Below are 21,627 nucleotides of genomic sequence, written 5' to 3' on the forward strand. Positions count from 1 at the left end.
TTCGTAGCCCCCTGAGTAGAACTATTTCGCATTTATTTGTACTAACACGTCTCCTGCTCTAAAAAATAAAAAACTCCGACAACCCCCCCCTCCAACAAAGGTCTCTTTGAAGTAAAAGGATCAAGGATGAAAGGATATCGACACGAAAACACTCACACACACATTTAGATGCATATTATTATATAACTTATATTGCAAAAACCAAAACCAAAAAAATGAAAAACCAATTAAAAATAAAAACATAAATCGAGAAATGCGATCAAACGTAAATTTTACTATACTCGTACATATAAATTATATGAATGTATGTATAATTATTATTATATTTGTATTTTATTGTATGTATTAGTTTTGTTCTACGCTCTTTTGCTCTTTCATAAACAAAAAATCGAAATCCAAACGATAACAAAACCTAAAAACAAAAAAAAAAATAAAAATAAAAACGCCGGCAAGCAATGATATACAAAATAAAATAAAAATATGACAAAAAACGTGCAAAAAACAACAAAAAGAAAAATACAAAAAAATGAAATAAAATTGAATGAAAAATTTACCAAAACAGAGCCTTTTTATTTCCAATGTACCAATAAAATCCCTCCAATCCCCCTTTGCAGTTAACATGATTTATTCACTACTTAAGAGTGCTGGTTAAGTGAATATAATATATAATATGCCATAAATTTTACATCAATAACATTACACATATCTGTATATATATTTTGTATATATATTTTTATCGTAATATCTTTGTGGGACGATCCAAAAAAAAATTATTTAATATTTTAGGTACATTGGCGTACGTATGTTGTCTCTCTGGACTTGATTAAAACACATGTATATCTGAAAATATTATATATATTTTATATTTTGTTTTATTTAAAATCGTTTGTTTAGGACCGTGAATCTCTAAATTCAACTACTTGATTCCCATAATTATACTGGATATGGTTGGATAGCTTTTAGTTTCACTCCATTGTAGACATCAGCAGGCCATAAACTTGCTTTAAATGCTTGCTTTAAATTAAATTTAAAACATATTCAAAGAGATATCAAAAATAACACAGGCATTAGGCAAATTATGAAACCGAGTTTGGGATAGGGCTGTTGGTTAAGGTTTTTGAACTGTTGGAATACTGCTTTCTCCTGCTACTTGGGGTCCTGTTGTTGGAAGGGTTTCAAAAACCTCTAAATATTTCCTCTTTAAAATTCTAACTGGGGTTTCACGAAAATTGTTAGTTGGAGTATAGTTGTTGTACTGTAAAGTCCGTTATTCTTTAAGTTGTGGATTTGATGGAATACTGCTTTATTTTGTTGGAGTTCTGTTATTGTAAAGGTTTCAAAAACCTCTCAAAGTTTTCTCTTTAAAATTCTGAGTATGGTTGTTGTACTGTTTAGGCTGTAGTTCTTCGGATGTGGCACTGTTGGAATACTGTTGGTGTTCTTTTGGAAAACTGTTGTTTTTGTATTTGTGTACTTGGGTAGGGTTTTCAAAACCTCTGCTCTTCAATGCGATTAATATTTCGCTGCATTTTCGGGTGGTACACTCTAAACGCCCAGTTCCCGGCTGGGTGTGGTTGTCGCCATCTGTCCAGTATTACTCCCTGCCGGTGGCGGAGAGACCAAACTGGGCATCAACTTGTTTAGCAGTGTCCTGACAGCGAACAAGACGTCGTGGTTGGCAAAGCAGAACAGAAAGGAAACCACGAATCCCTGAAGGCTGACCAGGACCACAGAGAGCAGTTGGTAGAAGCGATCCAGCTGGGTTCCAGCATCCGGCCGATAGGGTAGAAGGAAGTGCTGTAGTCCGAACAGAGGTACGAGGATAATAGTGGCTCTAACTGCTTTCCGGATGGCCAAAGGAGCCGGTTGGGCCGACTGGGGATGAAGTTTTCGCACAATTACCCTCAGGACATTGATGAGAAAAACTATTTCGGGTAAAAGAGTTGTCTTTAGCAGGCTATACTTGGCAGGGTTTGATTTTAAACTTACTAAAACTAGCCAAAAGGGAAAGAGTTATGGGCACTGAGAAAATCCACAGGTAGAGACTGTCATTGATCCAACAGCTGCCGAAAAAGTATATGCTTTTGAATAATAATATTCATATTTCTCCAATTCACACTCACTGTTCATTGTCTGGGCTGCTGAAGTGCCTGGCCAGGCCATAGACGACGGCGAAATGAACTGGCGATAGCCAACTGATGATGATAAACCAGCGCATCACAATCGTGTCCTTGACAAAGACCTGGAAAAGGGGCAAAAAAGGATAGTTCTGACAGCTTGACAGAGACGGAAAGCAGTTCGCCAAAGTTGCAACTTGCTCTCACATCCATTGGTGGGGCAAAAATCATTGCAATGACGCCGGAAAGAGCAAAAACAGCAAATCACATCTGCCAAGCACAGCTCACGCTCATAAAGAATGCCAACTTGCAAAGCAATTACACGGATTTGCATACCAATGCGGGAGTGTGGGCGTAGCTCAAGCTGGGCGCAGCTCAACGTCGACCCGGACCCATCCATCCACCCGGATAACCACCCACGCGACCACTATGCACCACCACTCACCACAACGAGCACCAAGTGCAGGTGGAGGCCTTCGCAGAACATCCAGAAGTAGTTGACCAGCATGAAATAGTGCACAACCAGATGCAATAAGATGCACCAGAGCTGAAAGGATACATGATAGGGACGTTATGCAACTGACATTTAAGCACTAAAAGAAAATATTCTCTAAGATATAGATGTTGAAATAAGATAAACCACCATGTTGGAATAAGGTTTTAGCTAAGTTGGAATGTTGGAATAGTGTTGGAATTATATTGGAATGTAAATTGGCTAAACAATAGATGAAGCTATCATAAGCTTTGTTTTCTCTGTATAGCTCACCGGATTCTCGGCTGTGATTTCAGGTCGCTCCACCACGAGGCGGTACCAAAGAATCCAGGCCACACAGGTGCAGGCCAGCGATGCAAACAAATGCACATGTATCCGAATGCGTGTACAGCGCAGGGATCTGTGAAAAGGATACACCGTACAGTGTTTTGCATTTAAAACGGACACCGACCGGATGCAGGACACAACACAAACACTTACTTGAAGCCCAGGAAAATAATAATCGATATGAGCAGGGCCAGCAGGGAGATGGCGTAACCCTTAACGTACAGCTCGTTGATGAACTGGCGAAACTGCAATGGAAGTTTTTCATTTTTTCTGAATTATTCTTCTTGCTTTAGCGCAGCGGGCGGAAGACTTACCTCCAAGTCAACGTAGTCGACACAGTTGGTGTAATTGGACCAGGTCTTGTTGCTCTCCGGATGTCGGTACCAGGAGCCGTTCTCTTGGCAGCTAAAAAGATAATTCTTACTGTTTCATTCTTGAAAAGGGGTTTGTTCTGGGGCTTGATGTTCTAAACAAAGCTCCTGACAATGAAAAGTTTCTTGGCAAAGTTTCTGCCTCCCTCCCCTGATGAGTTATTTGAGCGCAGCTGGTGTTTAAAGTGAAAAACACTTCTGCACTTTGAAGTATGGTTTTCTGTGTAAAATCTAATTTATTTATAGAAAATTGTGAAAATTCCATACTTATCATGAAATGCTTTCTCTGGAATGCTAATGGTAAGTGAAACTAAATTCGTATTCAAATATCGATTCGATATTGTTTGCCAATAGATAATGCTTGAGCATTTTGGGCATTTAACTCACGTCTTGTGGGCCAGAAATTTGCTGTTAAAGCCCTCAACGAAATCGGGACAATATTGACTTAGCACAGTGCCGGCCGGAGTTCTTGGCCAACAGAGGTATCCGTCAAAGTCCAAGGGGCAGAAGAGGCGTTTGCTGCCGCTGCTACTGCTGTTCCCCGAACTACGTTGCCCAGCTGGCTCGTCCTGATTCTGATTTGTGGCCATCGTGGCCGTGAGAATGGTGGCGAATAGCTCCTCCTTTTCCGCTTGCTTTTCGTCCACGTTCCGCATGTCAATCGAACCTTCGTTTAAAGCAGCATTTTCCAGATATCGTGGCACAGGGCTGAAGTTCTCCGGCAAATCTGACTCGTAGTCTGTCCACAGAAAAGAAATCTTTTGTTATTTGTTGTTTGGATGTTGGAACAAAGACTCTTAAATGTTAGAATAATTTTTTTATGATTTTAAATATTTTATAATTATCACAATCATTATTATATTATTATTTTATAATTAATTAATATTAATTCCCTGAGTATACATTTTTATGGAACAACGTCATGTGGCATGGCATGGCAAATCACGTATCCGCCTGTTGACTCACCTGTTGCGGTTTCTGTCATTGGGTCGTCGTATGTGTCATTCTGGTATCTGTACACGCACTCGGCATACAAATGCTTTAAAAATATGCGCAGATTATCCTGCGGCTGGGGCGCCTCCTGTTCCATGTCTGGTTCAGTAACTGAAGCTGACAAACCACCCATTGCAAGGGGCCTCAAAGTAGGCAATGCACTGAAAAATAATATGAATTAATTTAATAACTATATATATTAATAAGATCTATTGAAAAATCTATCCAATAAATTAATTTTTAGCTGTAGTTGTGTTGGAATAACGTTGGAATACTCTTTTCTTTCAAATATTCTGAAAATGTGGTAGTATTTTGGTTCCCAGTGTCTACGGGGAATTGGAATCGCTTGTGGCTGTCCATTCGTGTGTGCATTGCTAATTTGGTTAAGCTTCAAAGAGTTGAGTCCCGAATAAGGAGCGTGGCTGGTTCCAGGGGGAAAAGTGACGGCCAAAGGATGTAATATCCAAGCTATAGGTGACCTTTGGCCCTCTTATCGCAGCCCCAGCCGTGCCAGTAGCCAAACAAAAACTCTATTTTAATTCAATTTATGTTTATTTAAAGTTTGGTTCGAACTAGAGGTAATTTTGTGAGTGTATCTAGTCGACCAAGTTATATGTTGTAAATCAGTTTATTGTCTAATTAATGCCCGTGTTTTGCAACCGAGGTAGGGAATTTAATTGCATTTTGTGACACACCGAGGTACAAAGCAAATGCCACGGGGTAAGTTCGAATGAAATGCATCACATCACGATGCCACCGAAAGAGACAGCAGGTTGATGGCCCGAAAGAGACAGTATACATATGTGTTCTCATGGGATGAGCTAGGAAGCAAACTTCTCTTGCCTAACTCGGTTATATTTTTAATCAAAACTCATTTCGCTTGATTGAGTTTCAACAGAAGCAGCCAGAATGTTGCCTGGATTTTCCATACAAAGGACATTTCCCACACATACAGGCTCTCTCCCGCTTACTGTCACTGTGTGTGTTTGCTGGGAAAAGGAAAAACTTTAATTTGCGGCATTAATTTATTACCAAGACGGTGTCCAACTTTTCATGATGGAATGGAAAATGTGCTCCTCCGCCCAAAACATTCTTGCATGTTATTTATTTATTTATTTTTTGAGCAAAGTGTCCGAGGACACAAGCAATTAGCCAAAGGACTAAGTACAAAGGACGAACGATGGACGATGGACGGCGAACTGCGAACTGCGAAGGTAAGTGAAACAACAGTGGCCAGATGTTGTGGGCGGGCCATCAATTCAAATGCCGCAGGACTCGAGTCCTTTAATGAGCATTAATTGCATTTATAGTCGTAAGACATGGCCAGTGTTTTAAATGTAAATGTAATTCATTGCACTCATTGTCCTGTGGCTCCTTGTTTTCTTAGGCCAGAGTGTCCTAGAGAAAATACGATATAATTGATTGTAATTGCGAGGAGAATTATACAATGGATTTTGGTTTAGTTATAAGAAGTCCTTTAAAGGTTAAAACTTGTAGGTTTAGGGTTATAGTTTTTCTAAAATATTTATGAAATATGTTTCAAAATCAAACTCTTTTATAATTTTCAGGTGTTACGATTTAAATTCTTCTCTTAAAAATACCATATTTTTTTCAAAGTGAATAGTAACGCCTTCGTTGTGAAGCATCCATAAAATACAAATAATTGGAAAACGTTTGCTTGCATAAATTATGCATGAAATTGAAATTTATTGTCAACAATAGCTGAATAGGACTACGTCCAAAAGACTCTCTTGGAAGGAAGACGGTGCCAGGACCCCCATGGCAAAGGATACAAATGGCCAATCAATGGTGGTAAAAGCAAAGTCATGATGGTTCGGCGGTTGGGGGAATAATTATATGTACACATGCTGAATATTGATGATGAATTGTTTTGTCTATCAGAGGGAGCAACAAAACAAAGCAAAAATAGCAAAAAAAAAAATTAGGAGAAGAAAAACTGCGGTTAATGATGCTGGCGGCATTTTCAGACCAGAAACAGGAAGCGGAAATGCCACAAACACAAGGACACCCACTGCCGCACAAAGAATATCATATAGTCACGAATAATGGATAATATAATATTATATTATTTTTCGTTGGGCATTGGGCATGTGAATCAATTATAATAATAAATTACTTCATCCGTAAATGCAATTACACACGCTGACTGACTTCGAATCCCCAGCATTTATTTTTTTCCGGAATCCTCATCCTTCGGCAACAAAAACTTGCCAACCTTGCAAATTATTGCACTCATTTCCTGCCAATCACAGTTCCCAGACACAAATCCACCCAAAAATAGGAAACTTTTCACATAAACCAGACACATAATTAAGACGGGCAGCCAGTCCCAACAAGAAACTACTTAATTATTTATTTCTTTCTATTGTTTACTTAATTTAAGACAAAAAAAAAAACTAAAACAAAACCATCCACTGATAATTGAATCTCGTGTGGTGCCTATTAATGGCGGGAAAAATTAAATTTTTGAAATTCTTCACCATTTTGGTTCTGGTTTTTGGCTTCAAGTGAATGAAATCTTAACTTTATAACTAGGCCCATTCATTTTGGCCAAGTTTTATTATGTCACGTTTGGCAAGAAGCCCAAAAAAGCAAACAATTATTATGGTGAAGTGCCACATGCATAAAAAACTCCCGAAAAAATACGTTTAACTTTATCTTCGGGGGGGAAACACATGAAAATATTGTAATCTCACTTCGGATGTTTTTGCGTTCTGTTCGGTTCTGCGTTTCACTGACAAGTGGCCGGGCATCCGGCGAAAATAGCCTGCCGAGGCTGCTTGCTGGCTGCCTAGGCGCTAGTGGTTACACTGGGAAAATAAGGGGTGCTATAGGATTTACAAAAATAATAATATGGCTAAAGAATAAGTGTTTTCATAAATGTTTTTCTTCGAAATATGGTAGACACATTTTTTTAAGAGTCTTTAAAGGTTGTATTTTGTTTTTTTTAGAGTTTTTAGGAGAACGATTTTAGCTAAATTAATTATTTAATATTTCCAAAAAGAACCTTTTATTGAATAAAAATAATTTATTTTTTATTAATATGCTATCAAATATAAGCTACTTATTATTTCTTATATTCTTTCCAGTACACCTACACTGCTTGTTCGCTTGTTTGCACTTCTTTCAAGCAACAGTTTGCCTTTTGGCTGTTACGAACTGCTTGCCACAAAAACAAAAATGGCCTTTAAGGGGAGTGTGTGTTATAACAGTTGGGAGTGTGTGGGGGTGACACACAAATACATGCAGATGTGACCAAAAAATGGCCTAAGGTTTCAAAAAAGAAAAGAAAATCAACGAAATTTTTGAGTTTATTTAACCCAATGACTTGTAGATATTGAAAGTAAACAAATATTTGTGGAATGTCTTCCCATTAAAATATTTTTAATAAAATATCTTTAAAATAAATTAGAAAAACAATCAGATAAACGTGAAAGCTATTAAAATGACCCTAAATAAACAAAATTATTACCTGTGTTTTCTGGCTTTTTGACACCTTTCTTGTTAAGACTCTTAAAATACAATGAAGCACGGCTTGCGTTCACTTTGAAACTTAATGCGATTTTTTTTACACCATATTGAAATGGAGGGAATATTTAAAGCATCCTCTCTCTTCGATTTGCCATTCACGTGTCCACTTTCATAAAATTTATTCCTGAATTCCTGATGTCCTGGCGTAACGAAGAAGCACCGGATTGAGTAAACATAATAAATATTTTATTCGCAGCTCTTCCTGCATTTTCTGGATATATGTTTGTATGTTTATAATATTCCCATTTGTTGTCTCTGTTTTTTTGCAATTAGTAACTAGTTTGAGGTGTTATAATTCCAGGGACTTGGAAACCATAAACCCATACTTTTGGCCAAACAATTTTCATTTCAAGTTTCTTGCCAAAAATTTGCATATAAAGGAGACTATTTGTTTGTTTTGCTAAAATTTATATTTAAAACGTGTACAAGTTTACACAGGGGCTTTAAGTTCTCAACTTGTGCGCTTATTACTTATTATTAGACTCCTCCTCTTGGCTGGCTGAGGGTTTATATGTGGCTTTTATGGTGATTACTTTTCAAAGGGATTTCAATATGAGGGACTCTGCTGCGAAAAGAGGGCACTTGGCTTTCGAAAGTTGGTAAGTCTATATCTTGGCCAATACGACATCTTTGGGGGAGAGCTCGACAGATTTTTGGTTTCATTTTTTATCAATCAACATTAAAATATTGGATTTACTTTGTTAAATTCATAAATTTATTTAAACATTTCCATGGCTATATCTCCGCTAATTCTTGTGGGGATTGCCCTTCAAAATCCTGGATTTTTGCATGTGGCCCAGATCCATAGCTATATCTCGGCCAATTCTTATCCGATTCTCAAACGGAATACCTTAAACGCTTTCTGTGCCGATTCCCCATCGTTCTGCATCAAAATCCCACAACAAAATATTTTTTCAACATTTTTCAAATTTTTGTGGGGGATGCCCTTCAAAATCCTGGATTTCGGTATCAGGCCCAGATCCATAGCTATATCTCGGCCAATTCTTATCCGATTCTCAAACGGAATACCTTAAACGCTTTCTGTGCCGATTCCCCATCGTTCTGCATCAAAATCCCACAACAAAATATTTTTTCAATATTTTTCAAATTTTTGTGGGGGATGCCCTTCAAAATCCTGGATTTTTGCATGTGGCCCAGATCCATAGCTATATCTCGGCCAATTCTTATCCGATTCTCAAACGGAATACCTTAAACGCTTTCTGTGCCGATTCCCCATCGTTCTGCATCAAAATCCCACAACAAAATATTTTTTCAATATTTTTCAAGTTTTTGTGGGGGATCCCCTTCAAAATCCTGGATTTCGGTATCTGGCTCAGATCCATAGCTATATCTCGGCCAATTCTTATCCGATTCTCAAACGGAATATCTTAAACGCTTTCTGTGCCGATTCCCCATCGTTCTGCATCAAAATCCCACAACAAAATATTTTTTCAATATTTTTCAAATTTTTGTGGGGGATGCCCTTCAAAATCCTGGATTTCGGTATCAGGCCCAGATCCATAGCTATATCTCGGCCAATTCTTATCCGATTCTCAAACGGAATACCTTAAACGCTTTCTGCGCCGATTCCCCATCGTTCTGCATCAAAATCCCACAACAAAATATTTTTTCTATATTTTTCAAATTTTTGTGTAGACCCCTTGGATACTGGATTTTCGCTTTTGGCGTAGAGCCACAGTAATAGCTTTGTCAACTCTTATACGATTCTCAAGAGCAATACCTAAAACGATTTTTACTTCGATTTCCCATTAATCTGCATTTTTATCCCGCAATCTACATTTTCCCAAATGAATCGCTTAATTGTTAATTGTTAAACATATTTAGAACATGATTAAAATGACAAATCTACCTCTTTTTCAGTCACAATTTCCGCTGAATTTCGGGCCTATCTCTGCGATTGTTAATCACCCATTCAGAGGTATATCTTAGGCCGATTGATAAGAAACTTGTTTAAAAGCTCTCCGACTCGAGATGTGGCGCCAGTCGAAGAGCTGGCCACGAGCGTCTAAGCCGGGCCAAGACAAGTCAGTTTTTGTTAGGTAATACAATGGTTTATAGTATGACATTATAGCCAAACCGACTGTCCCATTTATAAAGCCACACGTTTCGAGATGATAAGAGCGTAAGAGAGACAATTGTTAAAGACAGAAATAAATAAATAAATAATATAATATAATAGTGATGTAAAGAGTGGAAATCGGGGTAACCTGCACGTTCCATTTGCACTGCCAGTGACCCATAAAAGCGGGAATCATTTTGCAGAACACCATCAGTTCATCGTTCTTCGAAAGGCACAATGTTCCACTTCTCCAGTTCTCAGTCCACGAGCTTCTCGCTTCAGATCCTTCAGGCGGCCATCGTTCTGGTTTCCCTGGGTCTGGCTTATGGGGACTACGACTACTTCTACGGGGATGTGGCCTTTCCGGGCACTGAACTCGACTACGTCTTCACGGATTCCAACTACAACGCCGTCTGCCCGCCCGGAGGATATCCTGTCTGCGCTTCCGATGGATACAAGTATTATCCTTTCAGCAGCAAGTGCCAGTTGGACAGCCAGAATCTGAAGAGGCTCTTCGAGGGAAAGAGGGGTGAGTTTCTAATAAACTATCTTATTTTTTTCAAATTTAAAAATTTATTTTTGAAACTTTCTTTTCAGAACTGATCCTTACGGACTTAAGCTACTGCTCCTCGTACTCCTCGGCTGGCCAGAGTCCTGCCTATTATCCCAAGCCCCAGGCTCCGGTTCAGTCTTATGCCAGCCCAGTGCAGTATCCTGCTTCCAATCAGAACTCCTACGCTTATGCTGCTGCCAGCGGTCCTTACGGTGCTCGGGCTGTGGCCGAGGCTCCTGGTCCCTATCCTGTTGCTCCTCCCTCCTATTCGATTTCTTACTCCCATTCCCCCGCCTCCTACCCTGCAGCTGCACCTGCCATCTCCTATGCTGCTCCTGCTAGATCCTATCCAGCTCCGGCCAGGCCCTCTCCTGGCTACTCCAAGGCCGTTCCGGCCTATGCCGCTGTCTACAGTTACGGCCAATCGTATGCTGCCACCACCCAGGCGCCTTCTACAGGCTCTACTGCCGCTTCTAGCAGCACCGCCAGCTCGGCGGCCACCAGGTACCCCACTTACCCCACCCTTTATCCCACCACCACAGTGGCAACTACTTCTGCTGCAACCACTGCTGCACCAACCACTGCTGCACCAACTACGGCTGCCACAACTACTGCTGCCACAACAACCGCTGCCACAACCACTGCTGCAACTACTACTGCTGCAACAACCACTGATGCAACCACTACCGCTGCAACAACTACCGCTGCCACAACTACTGCTGCAACAACCACTGCTGCAACAACCACTGCTGCAACAACCACTGTTGCCACAACCACTGCAGCCACAACCACTGCAGCCACAACCACTGCTGCAACAACCACTGCTGCAACAACCACTGCTGCAACAACTACACCATCACCCTCAGTAAGTACCCAAAAAATCCGAGAATAATCGAAATCAAGAACCATCCAATCTAAATCGAATTCCCCACCCACAGGCCGGCTAAACCACCGCGAAAAAGACGAACCAATGAAGACCCACTAGGCCGACCAGTTGAAGAAACCACCTTAACAAAAAAATCATAATTTTAGCAACAAAAAACAGGCACAAAAAAAAAGAAAAAACAATATGTAGAGTGTTCCATTTTAGCCACAATAAAACAATCAGTAAAGCTCATAAACAAGTTAACTTGATCGCAGCTGGGTGAGGGCACTGAGAAAAATGTTGAGGGAAATCAAAACAAAACAAAACAAATAAAATTAAATAAATAAATAATAAAGAAAGCGCTACTAAAAAAAAATGAATATATTTGTTTACAGAATGTTTTAAAAGTTTTTAAAGTATTTTGGATTAAAAGGGACTATTTATGAAGTATTAGATTTGAGGATGACATTAAAAAAATTAATAAAAAACAAATAAACTATTTTTTTATAAGAAAAAGTTTTGAAGAATTTAATTTTCTGTCGAAAAATCTTTTAAACAAAGACTAAATAATATTTCTTATTGCCAGAAATTTCAGTTTCAAACATTTTTATTTCTATTTTTTTTCCTAAATCGTTTAAATTTAATAAAATTTTATTTAAATGTAATTTTTAATAAATAAATTCTTTGGCTTATCCATTTTTTAAAATAAATTATCGGTTTCAAGGCTAAGAGATTTATTTATTTAATTCAGTTTTTGGGAAGCGTCTATCATCTTTATATTTTGACTTTGTTGTCTCAGTGGGTGGTTGGGCTGAGTGCTTCGGGTGAGTGGGTGGCATGGGTTGGCACTTATCAGCACCACTTGCCCCACACACGCTAACAGGTGTTTGGCATTGTTTGGTCGCCGCATAATTTAAGCAGCGGCTTAATAGATTTTTCCCCATCACCACCACCACCAACACCACCTCCAGCATTTTTTAAGCAGTTTTTCGCTTTTGTGTTCGTTCTTATCTTTTGACAATAAAACGGCATTAAAAGCTTTGGAAAATGGGTGATGCGGAAATCGGCTGAAAGGCCGAAACAAAGGCACCCAAGAGGGGGTGGCGAGGTGGCGGTGGCGGGGCCTACAGGCGGGAAGGCGGAAACGGAAATTAACAAATGCCCCAAGGCAGCACTTGGCCAAAACAAGGACGACATTAGGGCCGGGCTAAAATAGCCATTTATATTCAAATTGTCTTAACTTGACTCTGATTTTTGACATTTTTTTTTGCCTCTAATTTTGTATCTGTACTTTTGTTCATTATTTTTTTTTGTGACAAAAGTTTAATGGGAAAATCTCTTTAATTAAATGCTAAACATTTAATTTAGAAAGGGGCAGATATTGACCCTGAAATGGGTTAAAAAATTTGCATAATTTTATTGAATTTAATTTATTTCTTTAGTCTTTTATTTAAGGATTCCAAAGAACAATAAAATTTGTGAAAGAAAATGTATGTTTTAAGATTATTCTTTACCAATTTTTGTATACAATTTGTATCATCAAAAGGTAAAGAGTATTTTCATGAAAAACACCTCGGGGCGCTTTACAAAATGATAATTTCGTAACTTTTGCATATTTTCGGTGTAAAATAATTTGTGAAAATCTCATTTTATTTGATTTGATTTAACCGGAGAGCATGGCATGCCCGGCAGCACCGGCTTTTTGGAATTTTTCGCTTTGCTCATTAAAAGTTTGAGGAAAAAGTGTGGAAAGTGCCGAGCGAAGCAGAAACGACCCAAAAACCAGAACAATTCAATGAACTCTTTTTTTTACGGGCTTGGCGCCATTCCCTCACACCTCTCACACTTTATTTTTTTTGAATGAAGAAAAAAAAAATCATATCGAATCGAATATTGAAATCAAATCGAAAAGGCCAAGGCAATGTAAACATTGGAAACTTGAAAGACAGCTGCCTGGTTGCAGGGCCGCGAATAACAATGAAAAAAATGAAGAAAACTTGAAGAAAAGTTGAGGCATCCTAAGCCAATTATTGACATTCTGTGGCAGCTTGCATAAATCACAAAAAAATTTGCGAAAATCCTTAGAAGGACAAGATCCTGGATAGGATATACATGGAAACTGGTAAGAGGAATTATATTGGCCAATGGGGTTGGGGGAAAGTGTTTTTTCTGGTTCTGGAGATTAAAATAATGGGTATTAGGTGGTTTTTTGGGTATATAGGTTTTTTGGTTATTGAATTCTTATGTTTTCTAAAATAAAAATTTTGGGAAACAAATATTAAGGTCTGTTATAAATATTTTTATTAAAGAAAATATGTTTCTATTTTTGAAGTATTTTTTACTAACTTTATACTAACTCCTAGTTTCTGTAATTTTACATAGAAATACAATAAAATATTAAATAGAAAGTATAAATAAAATAGCAAAGTTAAATATTAACTAATGAATAAATAAAGTGTCCATGGTGTAAAATAATTATTGTAAAAATATTTAAGGTTTAAAAAAAGAATTAATATATCTACAGATTATTTCTATAATTTTCTACCAGATAGCTATCATAAAATAGCCATCAAGCCATATATACCCCTAGAACACCCTCTAAAATCCACACAAAAAAAAACTCCCCTCAAAGTCCTGTCACTTGCTTCACTTTTAAGGCCAATACCTCAGATTTCTTTTTTTTTTTTAATAAATCTGAAGCGGAAGAAGATTTGTTGGTGGCTTAGTCGTGGGCAAATATTTTATTTTGGATGCCACGCCCACTGGGCATAAATCAAATACCGCTACGCATGCCACTCGACTCTTGGCTTCTTTTTGATTTTTCCTCATCTCTTTCTTTTTTTAACAAATATTTTGTATTTTTTTTCTGTTGGCCACGCTGCCACTGAATTGATATTTATGGCCGTGAAATCGGCTTATAACATTACCCATGCCCATGGCCAAGAAAAAAAAAGCAAAGAGAATGCTTTGTATATGGAAAATGCTTATCCAGCGGATTGTTTACAATTTCAATCTTAGAAATCGCCACGAAATCGGATGGGAACAATGTGTTTGGTTATTTTTATTGGATTTAATTGTGCAGTCTTGTACTATCCCGTGTACCTGAACTTGGCACCGGGAAATAGCGAAATTTGAATATCTTTAGCCCACAAAAGCCTCGAAAGTGGAAATCCAATTACCCCAGATAATCAAACCAATCGTATATGGAATGATATACTATTGGCATTAATGCCAAAAAATAATTTGTGTTGAAAATTAATTGGTGCTTTAGTGGGATGTGGTTCTGGAATGGCTTTCCAACCAACAGCCACTTAACCAATATTCATAGATTTCAATTAATTTGCAAAGCTGACGATTAATCAAGATTAATCTGACTTCATTAATTCCGTGATTTAATCCACATGCAAACTTTTATAAATGGCTCTCATCAGGTGATTTTTTCAGGTGTCAATTATGCTCTTTTTTATTTAATTTATTGCATTTAATCGAGACATTTTTTTAATTTGATTTACTTTTTTATTATTTTTAAGTTTGTTGATCAAAGACTGAGTGTTTTAGGCTTTATTTATTTTTTCTAGAAATGAAAATCCATTTCTTCCATTGCTGATTTTTTGTATTTTATGGCTGCTCTTTATTTAGACAATTTATTACTTTATTTAAGTCTATATTTTATGGGTTTTTTTATTAGAAAAAATATACAAATTTGTATATTTTTGAATTAAATATGTTAAGTAGTTCTATATTATTAAAAGAAATAAAATAAGCTATGTCTCTCTTTCAGACTAGAATATTATTATTAAAAGCTTTTAAGTTGTTTCTAAAATTTATTTTAAATGTTAAATGGTAAAAAATAATATAAATTATTTATGATTAAATGCCTAAAAATTCCATTAAATCAAGCTTTTAAGTTGTTTCTAAAATTTATTTTAAATGTTAAATGGTAAAAAATAATATAAATTATTTATGATTAAATGCCCAAAAATTCCATAAAATCAATTATAATTTCTCAACTTCCATGATATTTGAAAGCAAAAGTAACCAGACCCCAACACACCCATATTTTTTAAGTAGCCAAGGATAATGGGCATAATAAAAAATGCAAAGAAAAAAAAACAAGTGGCGTCAAGAAATACTAAAAATAAAAAATGTAACGACCAATGGAATATATGTTTGCAAAATTAATCAAAAGACCAACTGACAGCTCTGGGAGCGTCGCTGGGAAAATAAATTAAAAATACATAAAGCGCTCAATTACGAATTTTGTACATTTAATTTGTGTTGGCCAACAAAGGGAAAACGCAACATGGCTGGTCCAAGGCGGAAAGGAGAAAGGAGAAAGGGGCGTGGCTATGCCAAAGAAAGTAGCAATATAAGCAGTGTCAGAAGCAGTAGAGACACTTGGGCAATGAAATGGAATCCAATTTCCATCTTATATACGTATTTTTTTTTGTATATACATACATATCTAGTTTGGTGTTTTTTTTTTTTGCCAGCTTTGTTTTGTATTCTTTTTGACGTTTTCTTGGATTTTTGCTTTCTGGTTTTCTCTGGCCTTTGGCTGGCGGCATAAAAATTTAATATGCGCCTCAAAGTCGGCTACAATAAAATGCCTAACATACTGTACTGCCGTAGTGCCGCTAAAGTAACTTCAATGCGAATCATAAACCATGATCCATCCCTCGGACACAGCCAAATTATGTTGTAAAAGTGGCGAAAAACAAGCAAACGGCGACACTTGAGATCCCATTTTCCTCCATCTCCCTCCCCAAATGAGCCATTTTTCCGGCAAACAGAAAGAAAAACAGGAACAGGAACAGACAGACGCCTCATTAGTCAGCTGGCGGGGTCATTGGGTCACTTTAAGAGAGTTTTGTTATTCGAGACACGGGGCATTTGGGGTGAGGTGTCTGGTGTTTCACCAAAATGGATGTCTATCATGGGGGAGTTGTGGAGAAACATATGCAAACTCTTTGCGGTTTCCGTTTCTGGTTGAAAATTAATAATCATATATTTTTTTTGGGGGAGGACCGCAAACAGAACAGAACACCACTAAATAGACACTTTTGGTTAGGGGATTTAAGAAATGAATAATTTGTACGTATTTAGATACTAAAATATGGAGTTTCTGCTTTACAAAATAGTATTTTAAAAGCTTTTAAGTGAAAAGTTGTCTTTTCAAAGCAAGCGATCTTTTTCAATCTTTTATACAATAATTTATTTTTCTTTTTAATATTTTTTTTTATCAATTTTTAATTGGTCTGTCCCCGATGGTGTTAACAGGGTTTAAGTGAAACATTTAGTTTGCATTTCGGGTCTGCATGTCGACACTTGTAAGTCCTTTAATGAAGAACCTGTCATCAATGTATTTGCGCTCGGACTGCCACGAAAAGGACGCTTGTCGACTGTCATGTATACGAAAGTGCCTCCCCCAGAGCCCCATCCTTCTAACTGGCCATTTAGAGTCCTGTCCTCCAGTCCTCCCTTTGCCACCTCTAACCCCAATGTTCTCCTGTGTGTGTGTCGGTGTAAAGTGTAAACATGGCCACTAACTAATGAGCTGAGCTCGTTTGGCAGCAGAAGGTGTTTAAACGAGCAGCGATCCTTCGGCCAATTCCTGGGAAAAGGGTAGTGAGGATTAAGGGGAGTTGAAATATAAACGTATGTTATGTGTACTCCACGTTTACCTCATTTTGGGAAGAGGTAAGTTTAAAATTTAAACCGTTTACCTTTAAAAGCGGTACTAACCCCTTTTTTATTTGTTTCTTTATATTTTTAAGACTTTAATTTTAAAGTTTAAAGGCGAGGGACTCGTGTCTAACAATTCCCCAGGAAAGTCTCCCCCAAAAGAAAACAAATGAGGCAGAATGGAATACATTTTTTATTACCAAAATTATAGCCCCAAAAACGATGACGAACTTCTGGAACGTGCAAGGCTTTTGGCGAAAAAGTCAAAGTGCTTCCTTAGGCTTAGGCTGGCAGTGTTTTTGGGCCAGAGACACAAGCCAGAGACTAGACTAGAGAGCATGCTTCAAATAATTTAGTTCTTTTCGGATTGGCAGACCATAAATCAGCTGGCAACGGTTCGGGCATAACTTATTGCACACTTTTTGGATTTGGGGCTGCTGCAATTGTTACGAATCGACAGCGGCATTTGTATTGGTTTATTCTGGTCTTATCCTAAAGCTGGCTTGTAACATATGCCACAAGGATATACGCTGTATATCCTGCCTTGGCAACGCTGCGCATTTGCTTTAGGCAGCTGCTAATTGAATCAGAAACCGCAGCATGGAATCAACTACAAACACAGACATAGACACAGGAACAGACTCAGACTCAGACACAGCGACAGGATGTAGCAGGATGTGCTACACAGGACCGCAACAAACATAGCCCACACGGCGTATACGCAATGGAAAATGTTTTCCAGCTAAAATAAGAAGAAAAAAAATATAAAAAAAAAGAGTGGATGGGGAAGGGAAATAAAAATGGGGGACTATTTTAGAGCTGTTTGGGGTTTCTAGGAAGTGCACATGGTCTAAAGGATTGCTGACCAGATTGATAAATCCCCAGGCGAAATGCCTTTGACAGCCATTCGAAATGTGAAATGCTTTCTTTTTTTTGCTGGTGGTTTTTTTTTTTACCATCTCGGGGCATAAAAAAAAGCCAAAGCGTAGCATACATTTATGCTTTCCCTGAATAAATCATTCGCTTGCATCGACGATTTTCCCTCCAAATTTCCTTTTTTTTTTTTGGCTTAAATAAATACTATGTGTGTGTAAGTGGATATGTTTGTGTTAGATTTGCGTCGAGCCATGACAGGACGCATTTTTTTGGGAGGACCCACACGGCGTATGAGCAATATTTGTCGTGGCAATTTTCGATGGCACCCGGAACATAAAATAAATATTATTTACACAGCGGAAACCGCAGGAAATTAGGTTTTGCTGGTGGCTGGGGTGGAAATTAAATGTAATTTAATTTGTTTACCTCTGTTGCGAATCTTGTGAGTGTTTACGGCCATCTGCCTTTCTCAATTCCGGCCGGCTTTCTTTTGTGTTTTTTTTTCTGCGATGTTTTTCTATTCCGCGATCACAACAAACTCAAAATGTTGCCACACTCAACAAAAAGGCGCAAAAACCGAAAGAAAAATGCACAAAAACTCAACCGCTCGGCACAGAAACCAGTTGGCAAGTGAATTGAGTTTCTCGAAATTTATTTCAAAAGGCGCAGCATGCCGAGAAAGCAGTTAAAGTTTATAGAGGTAAACTGCTTGCCGAAAACTGTTATACGGTGGTTTTTATTTAAAATTATGCTTATTTTTTTTCGTTTTTATGTATATATTATTAAAATAAAAAAGCTATACAACTAAAAGGAAGTTAATTTGTTGTTTAAATAAGTTTTTGCTGATTTTTGACAAAAAAAAACCCCGAATTATTGTTATTTTTTATTTTAAAAATTATCTAGAAATATTTAATAAAAATTTTTTATAATTAACGTACTTTATAATCATTCAAATTGTAGGTAAAGTATTTAAAATAAACACACATAAATATATGATAAAAGTTCAAAAATGTTTTAAAATAATGTGAAAAGTATTGTGGTTTCAACTGCTTTATTTGTAAGCATTTTAAAGCTTGGTAGTAATTGTTATTATTTTTAAAATATGAAATATTAAACAAGAACATTTTAGCTTATTTTCAAACCCAGAACTTTAAGCCATACTGCTTTACTAAAAAGCTTTTCCCAGCAAGCAGTCGTAGACCAAGCATCTCAGAAAGCAGTCCAGCGAATTTGAACTTCAGATTGCGTAAAGAATTTTTTCTTTCCAGGTTTTTTTTTCTTTAGCTTTGTGGGGACTCAATTACCAAAGGTGGAGACAATATCTTAGCAGCTACGGAGTCGGAGAATCCGAATCTGAGACTGTTTGAGACTCTACCTTTTTAACTTACAATGCAAGGTGGATTGGAGCACGTAGCTAACCGATAGACAGACGCCGTCTGGAACACCTTGTTCTGTCAACTGTTTGTGGGTTTGTGGCTCTGCCCATCAAAGAATTAAGAAATTTGACGTATAAATAGTTGGTCAAGGGAGGGAAAATGACATCAGTTATACGCTAACATTCAAAATGTGGACAGTGCTCATCTGCCTTTTGCTGCTCGGTTCGGTTCTGACCTTTTCCCAGAGTCCCTTGGATACTGAGGACTACAGAGGATATATTCGTCATCGGGACTATTCAAGGAACGAATCGCCATGCGGTCCACGTGTTTGTGCCACTTGTAATTATGGATACCGCTGGTTCGAGAGTATTTGCGAGTTCAATAACTACAATCTCAGGATGATTTTTACTGGAAAAGAAGGTAGATATTACCAAGCTAAGATTAAAAATAATTTATAACATGTTATTGCCTTTTAGAATCTGTTAAATTGGATGATTATTATTGCCATACATCGCTGTCACCTCAGCGGAATAGGGGCTACTTCTACAGTAGTAGTAGGAGTAATTACAAGAGCTTGCTGGCCTCCCAACCACCTCGTTCCACGTACACCTCCCCCTATGTTCCAAAACCCTGTCTCACGGAGAATGTTAGGCGTATTCCAGCGGCATCTCTTTTGGATTATGAGAGACCGCAAGTAGAGGCAGTGGATTATGTACCTGCGGTTCCAGTCTGGTATTTTAGGCCACCTCTGCCAGCCCCTCCGCCAAGGAGGCCTCCTGTGAGCTTTAGACCTCCATACTGGCATTATCCCACCAGGCGACCAGATGTCACTGGAAAACCGTGCTATGATGAGACTTCGACAACTAGTACGACAACTCTGGCACCAACATCCACAACGGAGTCTACAACTACGGAAGCTTCAACATCAACTACTGAAACTTCAACAACAACTACCACTGAAGCTACAACAACAACTACTGTAGCTCCAACAACAACTACCACTGAAGCTTCAACAACAACTACTGCAGCTCCAACAACAACTAGTACTGAAGGTCCAACAACAACTTCTACTGAAGCTTCAACAAAAACTAGTACTGAAGCTCCAACAACAACTTCTACTGAAGCTTCAACAAAAACTACAGAGCCTACACCAACCACCACTACCGAATCACCAAACACTACGGAGCCTGTAACAACAACAGTCTCTGATCCTTCAACAACAACAGTCTCTGATCCTTCAACAACAACAGTCTCTGATCCTTCAACAACAACAGTCTCTGATCCTTCCACAACAACTGTCTCTGACCCTTCAACAACAACAGCCTCTGATCCATCAACAACAACTTCTGACCCCTCAACAACTACTGATCTTTCGACTCCTGAGCCTTCAACTACTGATCCTTCGACTACAGATCCTTCAACTACTGATCCTTCAACGACCACCATCACAGATCCTACAACCACGACAACTATTACTGACCCTTCAACAACAACTGACTCTTCAACGACAACTACTGATCCTTCAACAACAACAACCACGGATCCTTCGACAACATCAACCACTGAAGCTTCAACAACAACCACAACAGACCCATCAACAACTACAACAACCACGGAACCAACAACCACAACTGATCCTTCAACGACATCCACGACAACCGCAACACCCGCTGCTGTAAGTATTTCCCAAAATAAGCCTTGAACTCTGTAATTAATCTATTTCTCTTAATATTTTTAGAACAATGTGGTTATTGAAGTTCTAGACAACGGAAAGCGGTTGCGTTTTGTCTTAGCCACCTTGGCCACTGATCCGGCAACTGGAGAGCCCAATTTCAAAAATATCACAACAGTACTTATCACCACCGGAGGTTCCGTAGTCTATTCTTTCGTCGGTGGAATTGTGGATGAGACTTCTACTATAGCCACAACTACAACGACTACCACCACAGCTGCGCCCTCGACCACTTCGACTACCAAAAAACCACCATACTACCAATGGTACGGACAAACCGACTATACCCAAGCCCAGCTCATTTACTATTAATTTTCCGTACTGACAATAAAATAGAAATTCTTAATTTGCAAACAATTATTTAATTAATTCCAACAAACACTCCAAGATCACGTTGCCATTGTTGTTATGAAATGGAGAAGAGTTAGACGAGTGAGAGAACTTTTGTGCCGACGAGTCTGGTGGGTTATGTCATTGGAAACGTGATCTTAAGTCAGCACGTGAACTGGGCAATGAGGGAATTCATTTACAATTCCCCAAAAACAAAAATGCAGTAATTCCCACCCAAGTAAGTCTGCTGAGTCATCTTTTAGCTAGAATTTTGCAG

At 38.1% G+C, this 21,627-nt stretch overlaps 3 protein-coding genes across 4 annotated transcripts; 2 read left to right on the forward strand and 1 right to left on the reverse strand.

Annotated features, from left to right (window-relative positions):
- Positions 1-349: 349 nt before the first annotated feature.
- LOC6503573 (calcitonin gene-related peptide type 1 receptor) lies at positions 350-18,548 on the reverse strand. Of its 2 annotated transcripts, none has more exons than XM_001964096.4 (10): positions 18,339-18,548; positions 4,275-4,462; positions 3,696-4,047; positions 3,252-3,342; positions 3,091-3,182; positions 2,884-3,010; positions 2,563-2,664; positions 2,124-2,242; positions 1,990-2,063; positions 350-1,925 (listed from the first exon to the last, which is right to left on the reverse strand). In XM_001964096.4, the coding sequence occupies exons 2-10, from the start codon at positions 4,432-4,434 to the stop codon at positions 1,546-1,548; spliced, it is 1,497 nt and encodes a 498-aa protein (XP_001964132.2). In that variant the 5' UTR covers positions 4,435-4,462; positions 18,339-18,548; the 3' UTR covers positions 350-1,545. The 2 variants fall into 2 exon arrangements, with proteins under 2 accessions (XP_001964132.2, XP_032309450.1); XM_032453559.2 differs by lacking the exon at positions 18,339-18,548 and adding an exon at positions 7,019-7,072.
- On the forward strand, positions 10,139-11,603 carry LOC6504077 (spore coat protein SP96). The gene is made up of 3 exons (XM_001964097.4): positions 10,139-10,462; positions 10,531-11,351; positions 11,425-11,603. The coding sequence occupies exons 1-3, from the start codon at positions 10,171-10,173 to the stop codon at positions 11,431-11,433; spliced, it is 1,122 nt and encodes a 373-aa protein (XP_001964133.1). The 5' UTR covers positions 10,139-10,170; the 3' UTR covers positions 11,434-11,603.
- A 904-nt stretch (positions 18,549-19,452) lies between the features above and the next one.
- Positions 19,453-21,368, forward strand: LOC6504078 (mucin-2). The gene is made up of 3 exons (XM_032453560.2): positions 19,453-19,708; positions 19,765-20,963; positions 21,027-21,368. Exons 1-3 carry the CDS (start codon positions 19,477-19,479, stop codon positions 21,330-21,332), a joined length of 1,737 nt encoding a protein of 578 aa, XP_032309451.1. The 5' UTR covers positions 19,453-19,476; the 3' UTR covers positions 21,333-21,368.
- The last annotated feature ends 259 nt before the right edge of the window (positions 21,369-21,627 follow it).

This window comes from Drosophila ananassae, chromosome XL (assembly GCF_017639315.1).
Source record: "Drosophila ananassae strain 14024-0371.13 chromosome XL, ASM1763931v2, whole genome shotgun sequence".
Classification (NCBI taxonomy): domain Eukaryota; kingdom Metazoa; phylum Arthropoda; class Insecta; order Diptera; family Drosophilidae; genus Drosophila; species Drosophila ananassae.